The sequence below is a fragment of the Gymnodraco acuticeps genome, unplaced genomic scaffold, assembly GCF_902827175.1.
Source record: "Gymnodraco acuticeps unplaced genomic scaffold, fGymAcu1.1, whole genome shotgun sequence".
Lineage (NCBI taxonomy): Eukaryota > Metazoa > Chordata > Actinopteri > Perciformes > Bathydraconidae > Gymnodraco > Gymnodraco acuticeps.
In genome coordinates this window covers 2,678,826-2,690,999 of record NW_022992081.1, presented here as the reverse complement: position 1 = coordinate 2,690,999, position 12,174 = coordinate 2,678,826, and the positions used below count along the sequence as shown (strand labels likewise).

Below are 12,174 nucleotides of genomic sequence, written 5' to 3'. Positions count from 1 at the left end.
TTTTCGATTATGTTGTTTTCGTAATTGTGGCAGGCCAAAATCGTAATTGCGATTCAAATACGATTAATTGCACAGCCCTATAAGAGATGGCTAAATTCTGCTTAGCCTGATATGGCTTACTGACACAATTACATATTGAGTTTCCCAACTTTAGGAGTCTTCAATGCTCTCTTTATTGGAGAGTGACAGTGTTGAAAGGGGGAGACAGAGGGGATGACATGGATTCAAACCTGGGTCCTCTGCTCGGGAACTGAGTCTGGATATTATTGTTTTTTAAGTTTGGATAATTATTTCAGATATAAACTAAAACAAATCACAAGTTAAAACAAAATGTATATGGATACATATTTATATAAACATAATCATTTAAAGTAAAATGACCTATTAAGGATACAACAAAATAGAATAAAGGTATTTATACAAACATAATAAGTTCAAGTAAAATGTACAATAAAATATCGATAAAACAGAATACAAATATTGATATCATAAACATAAAAAGTGAAAACTTGCACTTTGCTGCATATGAATGCCTCTCTTCTCTGCCTTTCCCGTCCCTCGATAGGGAAACTATCTGGAATTACTGTATGAGTCCAGAAAACAAAGCCACTGTTACTGGTATTCCTAAAACCTGTTCTCCTTAATGACTTGTCAAAATATTTGCTGTGAAAATACCTTATACTGTATATCCTCAATCAGGCACATCTATCACATTAACCCAGTCCTTCTCTGTCCTCACCTACCCAGCTTCATACGTCTTGTTGACTTTTTAGTCGTCGACACCTTGTATATCTTAGTGGCCAATGCAGTGGCCAAACTGCTATCTGTGCTCAAGGAGCAGGTACAGCAAACGCCCAGCCATGATGTTATTCAGAGCTGGAGCCAGCACTGTGAGGTTGCCACGGACACCACAAAGGAAGAGATGGATAAGAAGGTAGGGCATAGTTTTACTCTTATTATAATTTATAATAATAAATAATTTAATGTTATACTAATAAAGGACTGGCTTACCTAAAGCCAGTTGAGTAGCACTTGAAATGTTTGGCTCTATGAAACCTGATGTACTTATATGATTCTGTTTTCTTCAAGGTTGTGTCTTCCTGGTCGAATGTACTTATTGTAAGTCGCTTTGGACAAAAGTGTCAGCTAAATGCAATGTAATGTAATAATTGTATTATCAATAATGGTCAAAGTCACATCTTAAAGATTTTGCTAAGATGTATGGATGCTTGGTGATTGTGGGCTCCACTCCACCCAGATTGAGTCACACATGTGTTTCTGTTGGTTGTAGTGTGTTTTTATTAGTCAGGAACTTGCCGTGTTCAGGGTTGGGAGGATTTCTTTCAGAATGTATTCTGTTACAATGACTAGAGACCTGTAAAAAGAATGTAATCAGTTAACTAATCTGAGTACGTAAATATGAAAGTAATGTACCCTGATTCATTTCCATAGAAATAAGAAAATAAATATCAATCAGATGTTTTTTACTTAAGTGTATTATGTTAGATAAAAGAAAAATATAACTATAGAAAAGAAGAAACCAAGATATTTGGGATACAAAACGTGTTAGAAATGAAATCCGCTGCTTTTACAACAAACACAATATGCTCTTTCTCTAATTTCTTGTTACGTTGTGATCTCACTTATCCACCATTTTCAGAAATGTATTAGTAATCTGATTATGTATTTGTTCATGTAACTGTGAGTGAATACAGTTAACTTTTTTTGTATCCTGGTTAAGTAATCCCGTTTCATGTTAATCCTTTCCTCACCAAGCCTGGCCGTGTCCAACCTATGTTCATCACTGAGCTGATCCTGGAGCCTAACACGTTGACCTACAAACCCTCTGAGGAGAACTTCCAGGTTAGTTTTCCAAATTGTAACATGTATATTACCTATTGTACACCCATTTATATTATACCTTTTGTTCATTCCTATAGGAGACTATCAAAGAGGTCATCGGGTGGTTTGAGAAAACTGTGAAGTCGGTCAATGTGCTCACGGCAGATCCCGATTTTGATTCAATGACAGAGGCCAGAGCTGACGAGGTAGGATACAAAATCACCACGCGTATATTCAGGGAAATGTAGTTGTTCTAAATATCAATTGGTGATTTATATAGTTTTTGTATCTGTTTTTTATTGAAATTTCAGCATATATATGTGGATGACCAGTGTGTAGAATCCATCATTGAGAGCGATGACAACCTTCAAAGCGTCATTCAGAACATCGAGGTCAGTTTGCTTAACCTTCTTTCTCTGGAGGGTGTTTGAAAAGTGTACTCTTCCATATGTATAAGTATTTACCTGCTTTCTTTTTCTTCAGGAGTTGCTCCAGTTTGCCTTTGACACGGCAAAAGTGTACTCACGCACATTTGAGCATTTTCAGCTGTTCTACAAAGAGAACGAGGCTCTGGATCTGGATGCAATGCGGCAACAGGATAATGGTGATGTACTATATTAATATATTAACATTAATCATTTTAGTAATCCATTAATAATACAAAGAGCAGTTCAGTTGAGAATAGAGGTCATATAAGACTATAGATCCTGCATTGTTTAGATGTATTGTTTGCTAGCCTTCAGTTTTCTTCACTGTCGTTGTTGGCCCATTGCTACCTATCCTGTCATGCAAAATGGATGGCATAAAACTATCAGCAAGATTATGCATAACGCTGGCTGCATAGCTCACCTGGTAGCTGGCCAGCTTGCTATGGCTGACACAGGTGCAAATAAGGCCTGTTGGCCATTTACTCTTATCATCTCATCTATCTTTCCCTTTTAAAACTATGTCTTAAAAAATTGAAATAATTTCTTTTTTTAAGAGGCTCATTTTCATGCTCATATTTGTATTTTGTGCCTCTTCTGTGACATTTGACATGCTTATGTTCAAAAAGTGCTTTATTGTTCTCATTCTGCCTGTGCCGCAGCACCTCTTTTCCCCCTCTGTCTGAAACCCTCTGATTGGTTAGCTGGCCGGCTCTGTTGTGATTGGTCAACTGCTGAGAGATGTCCCTCCCCTTAGCCGATTATCACGTACAATGTGTTGAAGCGATAGCCAATAGAAGCGCAAGTGTTACATACACATAATGTCACTATCCTGACACTGCATGCGCATGCCCAGTACAAACAAACCAATTGGCCAATTGGTGAAAACCTCCTCATAGTGCTACAAGTTGTCAACAACTCCTAATGACCCAATAACCTATGTATTCTATAACATTGTGTTTTAGTCTTAAAATAAGCAAACATACACAAGTTCTCAGCAGAAATTAAAGCCTGTGCAATAATATAGGGATTTATGACTGATGATGTTGACTGCTTCGTCTCACAGGTTTGTCCTTCTTTGGGAAAGCGCTGGAGTTACACCACAGTCAGCATAAAGAGGCCGCAGCCATCCAACAGAAAACACATCTTGGATTACTGCTGGTGGACAAAACAAAGCTCAAAGATAAGCTTGTGTCTTCCCCGCTCCGCTGCCTGGAGGTGAGGAGGAGCCATGTGCCATCACATTCACAATTACCACTCAAATGCATGTCCATTTTTCTTTTTGAACCTAGGTATTTCTGCATAGTTCAAGAGAAAGATTAGGCTTGACCAAAAATATTGGTTTTGAAGAAGAAGATTCCAGTTGGGAATGCCTAGAACGTATACTGACTTGTGTGATACAAAGAAAAACGAATAGCTCAGCTTTAGTCAGATGTAATCATTCCCAAAATTCACAACATCTTTTTCCTAATGTATAATCGAGTAATTCCATATAATGAATCGTTTTGTTTCAAATTCAAAAGTTTTTTTTTGTGGATATATAAAAGAATATATATATATATATATATTTTTTTTTAGGGTGATGATGACCTTATCAAATCTGACAACAGACCTTTTAACCTGCATTCCGTTATTTCACCAGAAGCTTAGAATACACAAAAGTGTATATATACTGTATATATATATAGCATATTTCATGAACAAGGCAATTCCAAGTGCTTATAAAAAAATATATTAAAAGCAGTCAGACATAGTTAAAAAGAAACATATTATAAAACTAGTATCAACGGTATTTGATGACACCCCAAAATACGCTTAGATATGTTGATGGCTGCATCGTTACCAAACCTGTGAAGTTTTGGGCTGTTTGGAGCATTTTCACTGAAGTTATGAGAAAACCGTTTTTCATGGCGAGCATTGTGTTGCCATGGCAACGGCATTTGAAGAAATCTCAAAACTGTATCAGCATTCCCACTAAATAAGAACAAGAAAATAAAAGTCTAAATGCATGAAAAAGCAGCAGAATATTTGAACTGAAAACTTTAGAACTAAAAGCATACGTCACCAATAATGTCTAAAATATGTGGAACATGTTGAAGTCAGTATGAAGTTACATTACATTACATTACATTGCATTTAGCTGATGCTTTTATCCAAAGCGACTTACAATAAGTGCGTTCGACCAACAAAATACAACCTTGAAGAAAACAGAATCATATAAGTACATCAGGTTTCATAGAGCAAAAACATTTCAAGTGCTACTCAACTGGCTTTAGGTAAGCCAGCCCTTTATTAGTATAAAAGTGCTTCGTTAATAGTTCTATCGCTCGAAGTGGAGTCGAAAGAGATGAGTTTTCAGTCTGCGCCGGAAGGTGTGTAAGCTTTCTGCCGTCCTGATGTCAATGGGGAGCTCATTCCACCATCCTGGAGCCAGGACAGCAAACCCACGTGTTTTTGCTGATGGGAACTTGGGTCCCCCTCGCAGCGAGGGCGCAGCGAGCCGTTTGGTTGATGCAGAGCGGAGTGCACGCGCTGGGGTGTACGGTTTAACCATGTCCTGGATGTAGAAAGGGCCAAATCCATTCGCAGCACGGTAAGCAAGTACCAGTGTCTTGAAGTGGATTCTAGCAGTTACCGGAAGCCAGTGAAGGGAGCGTAGGAGCGGAGTGGTGTGGGAAAATTTAGGAAGGTTGAAGACCAGACGAGCCGCTGCATTCTGGGTGAGCTGCAGAGGTCGGATGGCACATGCAGGTAGACCAGCCAGGAGGGAGTTGCAGTAGTCTAGGCGTGAGATGACGAGAGCCTGGACCAGAACCTGAGTCGCTTTCTGTGACAGCTGGGGACGTATCTTCCTGATGTTGTAAAGCGTGTATCTGCAGCAACGGGTTGTAGCAGCGATGTTTTCAGTGAAGGACAGGTTGTTATCTAGGATCACACCCAGATTCCTTGCAGTCTGAGTCGGGGAAACAACTGAGGTGCCGATGTTGATTGTTAGGTCAAGAGTGGGACAATCTTTTCCCGGAAGGAAGAGCAGTTCAGTCTTGTCAAGGTTGAGCTTGAGGTGGTGAGCAGACATCCACTGAGAGATGTCAGCTAGACAAGCAGAGATGCGTGCGACGACCTGGGTCTCTGAGCGGGGAAAGGACAGAATTAATTGGGTGTCGTCAGCGTAGCAGTGGTAAGAAAAACCATGCGGGCTAATGACTGATCCGAGCGAGTTTGTGTACAAGGAGAAGAGGAGGGGACCAAGAACAGAGCCCTGAGGGACCCCTGTAGTTAATTGACAAGGGTCGGACTCAGACCCTCTCCAAGTCACCCTGTAGGTACGGTCTTTCAGGTATGAGGTGAGGAGGGAAAGTGCAGAGCCTGAAACTCCAAGTTTTTGGAGAGTGCGAAGGAGGATCTGATGATTCACCGTGTCGAATGCAGCAGACAGGTCCAACAGGATGATGACAGAGGAGAGGGAGGCTGCTTTAGCAGTGTGCAGTTCCTCAGTGACAGCAAGGAGGGCAGTTTCTGTGGAGTGACCTGCCTTGCCTTAATGTAATGTAATGTAATGTAAAGTATGAAGTCTCCATCAGACGGAAAAGAATAGGCTGAGACAGTCTGTTAAACTCCAGTGACCACGTCATTAGTCTGCTGCTCTAATTATGGCAATTGGAGTTATGACATCATCGTGTTCCATGACACAGGTGTTTATATTTGAGCTAACGACGTGTCCAGAGATCAAAGGTTTCCATGGTGATCAGTGAGAGGAGAGCATTTGCATTGTTCTGAATGAGAGATAAACCTGTTACATGTGAACCTTTTGTTGAAGAACCGTAACAGATATCTGTGAAATTTCAAAGCGTGAAGCATGTCAAGGAACTTGAGCGTCTGAAGTGTACTTTTTGTGTACTTTCGGGTTAATAATGTGGCCTTTTTGGCAGATTAACTAAAGGTGTGCGGCTGCTGTGGTGGGGAAAGATGAGGCTTCATTTACAATGGAGTTTAATGGAGACATGTTGAAAGTTTTTGTCATTTCATGCCCTCAAGAGGCATTTTGTTTCATTATTTTGCTTAATTTTTTTTATCTTTCAAGCTACGAGATGTTTTCCTACGTTTCTCATGATAGATGATGTCTCAGGAATGTAGGGTTTGGGAATTATGGCAGGTTTAAAAGAAAATATGAAGGCACAATTAAATCTGTCCTCCACTCTAGCTGTGACATCACTCACTCTAAAATCTGAAGAAGGCCTCTTTACCAAGGTCCGAACAATGTTTAATATCTCTAAAAGTAAGAATCAGATTTAAAAGTTGTTTTACACGAATAATATCAGAAAGATGTGTAACATTTTAAAGTTGGAATGAGGTTTCTGAGTGAAAGTATGAAGGAACAGTTAGCAGTTGAAGTTGCATGAAGATTGTTGAAGTCTGAAGAGTTCTCCATTGACTTCCATGTTAAAAATGGGATGTATTATGGGATGTATCTCTGGAATTATGAAAGTTATGAATGATAAAAGTAATAGCCATTGATTCCCGACCGAGCTGAACGTTTTGATGTTTGAACGGAGTTTCTGCGATGTTCAATGTTGGAGAAGAAGCAGCGCAAAATAACCCGGCGGAATAATAAAGAATTTCGTGCGTAGCATAACAGATAGTGGGAATGCTGTGTCAGCATTCCCACTAAATGACATTAAAACTGTCATGAAAAGCCAAGATAATACAAATAAACAAGCTAGAACGGACTAAGACAGCTATACAAATACAAGAAGTGAGAGTTGCAGCAGACTATTTGTTTTGCCAGTTAATCCAGATATATGGGGCATAATCATTTAATACTGCTTCTACCAGTTTAGTTTAACGGGGATGGAAAGCAGACGCGACCTGAGAGTTCAGTGGACTGATAGAACAACCAAATATACAACAACAGCTTCATCAATTTCAAAATCATTTTCATTTATATGCATTTTAAGATTTGTTTTCTTCTAAAAGTGCCTTGATAACGAAATGAGATACAATTACAATAACATTCATGAATTAAAAAAATAACAATACACAAATCAAAAAAGAGAAAACAAACAAACAAAAAAAGCTATATATATATATATATGATAAAGCTAACAAATACATAATTAAAACTCATACCTACATTCATTGTCACAACTTACCACATTAGTTATGTTTTGTGTAATCTTTATCCCACCTATATCTTGTATCAAAGACTTTAACTCATTCTCAAAGTTATGCTTTCTATTCCATACATTTAATTTACCAGACTCTTCCATTCCGAATGAATTCAGTTTTTATGTTTTTACCAGTTTCCTGTATGTCTTTTTGCTACTCAAGGAATAAGTAAGAATCATTCTTATTGATTTGCTCTGACCAGAGGAGGACCATGACTATGTTTTGCCTTCTATTCACCGCATTCTCTTCAGCATTTCAAAGTGACATTTCCAAAAGTAAAACACATTTTCTCTGCTGCAGGTCATCAACGAGGTAGTTACCCAGCTGGCTAAGAAGAAGCTGGACGCTGTCATCGCCGAAGCTTGTAAAGCTCAGTATAAACTGGAGGGCACCCCATCCACCACAGAGGAGTTAGCCGAGTCCCTCATAACCCTGGACGAGATACAGGAAAGGGTGAGACGAACATTAAAAGCAGGTTTCTTTTTAAATCAAAAGTGTTTTTAACAAACCCAAAAAAGGCAAGTCATTTATTAGATGTCAACCGCTTCCCTCGCAGCACAAAAACAGTTTCTTACAGTTCCATCAGTAATTGGCCACATCAGCCCAGGACCCCCACTGACACAGACTTTTGACCCCTCCCAAAGACACTATGGGTTACATAATTGTGCTTTAAGTGAGCCATTCCTCTTCCAAAACACTGAAAACCTTGTCAATTATATTGTATGTTTCTGCATTTGTTTAAATTACTTTTAATTAATTAAAAAATGTATTCTTATTATTATTACTGTTGTTCTTGTTGTTGTTGTTGTTATTCATTTTTTCACCTAAACCCGGTAGTTACCTGTTTCATTATTTGACTTATACTGCCTGTAAATAATTGATATAATATGGAATATATATACACAATACAATAATATACATTCATATAATTATTTGTGTTACTTCTTATTAAATATGTATATACTTATGTACATAAGTGCATGTTTTATTTATTGTAACTTACAAGTTAACATTTCATTGAATTTTTTACATTTTAAGATTTCGTTTTTAATGTTTTAATTCATGTAATAGTTTGATAGTTGCTCCTTTTTACAACCTAATTCCTCTTACTGTGTTTACATGAATGCGCTATCATTAAGTAAACCTACTTCTCTACACTTCCCTGTGTCCCTCTCACCAGATCACGGTGCTAGAAGAGGAGCAGGAGACGGTGTGTCAGCTGTACAATCTGATTAACACGTACTCAGTTCCCACGCCACCTGAGGATCTGTTTGTTTTCGCCACCTTGCAACCCACCATCAGCTCACTGCACAGCATCATCGACGGGGCCGCGCTGGAGAGGGAGGCCAGCATGGGGAAGCTGGGCAGCTCCATGCACAAGGACATAATGGAGCTGAACCGTGAGGTCACACAGGTCACGCTGAAGGCACAGGTACGTGGAGAGCTTTCAGAAAGGTGCAGGGATGACATCTGTGTAGGTCATCATCGTGAGGGCTACTTTGACCAGAGGCAATGGGATTTTTAAACTTTTTAGTAGTTTCTGTTAGTTTTGTGTTTGTTTTCTAGTTTTAGTTTTGGCCGTTTAATATAATTACCGGTAGATTGAAGGAATTGCAATATTTTTTTTATTCAGTGTCACATACATTGAATAGTAACCCCTTTATCATTATGCTATGGACAGATTACCGCCATTACACAGCACTAATATTTAAACACTTTTAAGGCCATAGTGATTACATGTTTTGATTTGTGAATAAACTTGAGTACTCTTTCACTAGCACGCTACCACATGGAGGAATTACATTTATTTCATTTATCCGAATTTCCCGAAAAATCATGTTTTTGTTTAAGATTTAACTGAAGCATAGTCTTTTTTATTTAGTTTCTGTTTGGGCCAATATTTTCATAGTTTATTTTTGTTTTTCATTTTGAAAATGAAACCTAAATAATGTGACTTAATTTTAGCACTATTCATATTATAAGAAATTAGATTTTTTTTTTAATTTTTCTAAGTAATAAATATATATATATTTAGTTTTTGTTTCTGTTAACTATATATTTATTTTAACTCATTTCTCTTAATTCTGTTTATATAATTTTCAAAATTAATATTTTCCTGAATTATATATATATATCGTTTTTAATTTAGTTCCCGTTTAGGACACTATTTCTCTCTCCTTTTTTTCTTTCTAGTTTCTCAAAATAATCGTGCTCTCTATATTTCCTTGCTTAAATTTTTTTTTGTAGAATCCTCAAAACCTTGACATCAATTCAGACCCTTCGCAAGTGCGTCTGCTGCTGGGGGGGGTTCAGATTTCCATAGACGAGCTGCAGGCCAAGGCGTCCGCCTACATCTCCTACCAGAAAAGATTCAAGGTACTGTATCCTTCAGTATTCCAATACGGTTTGTAAAGTAAAGTCATTACAATTTCATATTGCTTTGTAGAGCTGCAACCAAAGCAGAACATCTCATTTTATAACCACTTCTCCTTCTGATGAAAAAAGGTGGAGGTCACCAAGTTTGACGCCTTGGAGGAGCTAACTGCAGAGTTCAGGCTGACAAAGCTGCTGTGGGACTCTATGGAGGAATGGGACTCTCTATCAGAAGGGTGGAGGCAGGTGAGGCGTACTTAACATTTTTTACGCGAATGCCTTTGGCAACATGTACACTCTTCTTCTCTTCAAAGTGTCCTTCCATGCTCTCCCATCCCCAGAGCACACTGGAGCAACTGGACCTGGATCAGTTCAGCTCGCAGGTCACTAAATACAGCAAATATGTCAACCAGCTGGAGAAGGGTCTGCCACGCAACAACGTAGTGCCAAGTCTCAAGGACAAGGTGGAGCTCATGAAGCAGAGGGTGAGTGGGACAAAGTGTCCTGTAGTGACTGATGTGTGTGTCAATAATTGCCGTAGTTTATTAGCTAATTCCTAGCTGACCCTAACACTTAATTATACATACATTCAAAGATTCAAAGGCTTTATCATATGCAAAGTAGCTACAGTGAAAAGTTCAAGGCCCATGCTACTCCATCAATGAAACATGAATATATATAACACATAAAACATTAGAAAGACATTTAGAAAACAGTAAAATAGCGCAAAAAGAAACAGTGAAAATGTGACCAATTTAAATGATACAAGTTAAACATATCAATGTAAAAAATCAAACAAATACAATAAACTAAATGTTGCAGAGAATGTTGTAAGTGAACAAGTAAATGCAGGAGTCTATTTACATGTAAATATTAAATATTCAAACATTAGATTTGATGCATATTTAGATGTTTAGAATTGCATGGTTGGTTCTACAGCTTTGTGACTGTATCAAAACCTTATCTATGTTTTTTCCCCCTTCAGCTGCCTTTGATCACTGACCTGCGTAACCCGTGTATGAAAGCAGAGCACTGGAGGACGCTGGAGTCGGTCGCGGGGACCGCCCTGAGCGGGGAGCAGCTGACGGTGGCTGCTTTGGAGACGCTCAACGTCTTCTCGTATGGCACGGAGATACAGGAGGTGACACATAAATATACCTTTGGCAACGTAGAGTGGTGCAGGAATGAGTCCTCAACCCGGGGATGAGTTAACATTTTAAAACTTCTGGGATCCCAAGTCATTAAAGTCTTTAATTACAAATCTTAAACATTTCCGAAAAACGAAATCATAACTTGACAACTAGTGTTTCCATGGTAACTTCAGTCTCATATTTATTTCTGAAAATGTATGACTGAATTTTACCACCAATGTTTATCTCCCCCTCCCCTGGCTCCGTAATTGTATTCTTTTATATTTCATTAAACATTTTGTTTACTTACAATGGCCTTATGAACCATGTATTTCCTTCTAGGTCTCTGGACAGGCTTCAGGAGAGGCATCAGTGGAGACCATTATTACAAAGGTGTGTGGAAATAGATCTACTACAGGTATTCAGATCATTTCTTTCTTTATCTAATGAAGAAACTGCAATTGACGTGTACTCTTCCTTCCTGTATGTCCAATATAAGTTGATTTTAATCACATATTGATGTCTTGATGACTTAGCAAGTATTTCAATGTTTACAGAGATTTGTCATTATTAATTCATTAATAAAATAATATATGCAAAGATGCTCAGTTGCATCAGATCAAGCTAAAATCATATATTTTGAAATGTGACGCTATTAGATTTCTGTTAACAATGAAGCTACAGTCAGGGTCTGTCTCTGAGAGCCGGGGAAACATAAATCAGCCTACCTTGTTTACAGAATAAATAAACAAGATACAATATGTTCATTATATGTTATGAGTTGTAATGGTTTGGATAGGGGATTTCTTTCCACTCTGCAGCCAGGCTAGCCGTTAGCTTGCCTTCGTTATGCTAATTTAAGCTAAGCGCCTCCCGGGCTGTCAGTTTGACTACAGAAGGAGTTAACTCTGGCAAAGAGTGAGAGGGTGTATGGATCCGTTTGAAACTAGACCTAATAGTTGCAGCTCCAGATGTGATACTTTAAACTTTAACATCTGCCCTCTCAATGAGCCGTGCAGGTGGAGGACATGTGGAGGACCGCAGAGTTCACTGTGCTGGCTCACAGTGACTCCAAAGACGTCTTCATCCTGGGAGGCACTGATGACATCCAGGTGGTACCATGCACCTCACACACTGTCTTTGATCATACTAGTAGTGTGTTCCACATGGTGGTTTTAGGCCCGTAAGGTTCTGCTCATCATCCCCATTGTTCAAAAATGTACCAATAGTCTCATTAC

The 12,174-nt window shown here is 38.6% G+C and overlaps 1 protein-coding gene across 5 annotated transcripts in view; it reads left to right on the top strand.

The window, feature by feature from the left end:
• The window catches only part of dnah6 (dynein, axonemal, heavy chain 6), a 131,750-nt gene that overhangs the window by 7,008 nt on the left and 112,568 nt on the right, over positions 1–12,174 (top strand). For all 5 annotated transcript variants that reach the window (XR_004567699.1, XR_004567700.1, XM_034202425.1 and 2 more), the window contains exons 9-22: positions 748–934; positions 1,777–1,863; positions 1,941–2,048; positions 2,154–2,234; positions 2,326–2,446; positions 3,334–3,485; positions 7,734–7,886; positions 8,614–8,865; positions 9,681–9,809; positions 9,939–10,052; positions 10,148–10,291; positions 10,792–10,947; positions 11,279–11,329; positions 11,956–12,048. Coding sequence is in view for 3 of the 5 variants with exons in the window: in XM_034202425.1 (XP_034058316.1) it covers positions 748–934; positions 1,777–1,863; positions 1,941–2,048; positions 2,154–2,234; positions 2,326–2,446; positions 3,334–3,485; positions 7,734–7,886; positions 8,614–8,865; positions 9,681–9,809; positions 9,939–10,052; positions 10,148–10,291; positions 10,792–10,947; positions 11,279–11,329; positions 11,956–12,048 (1,828 nt within the window). In the remaining 2 variants the exon portion in view is untranslated. The remainder of the gene's footprint in view (positions 1–747; positions 935–1,776; positions 1,864–1,940; positions 2,049–2,153; positions 2,235–2,325; positions 2,447–3,333; positions 3,486–7,733; positions 7,887–8,613; positions 8,866–9,680; positions 9,810–9,938; positions 10,053–10,147; positions 10,292–10,791; positions 10,948–11,278; positions 11,330–11,955; positions 12,049–12,174) is intronic.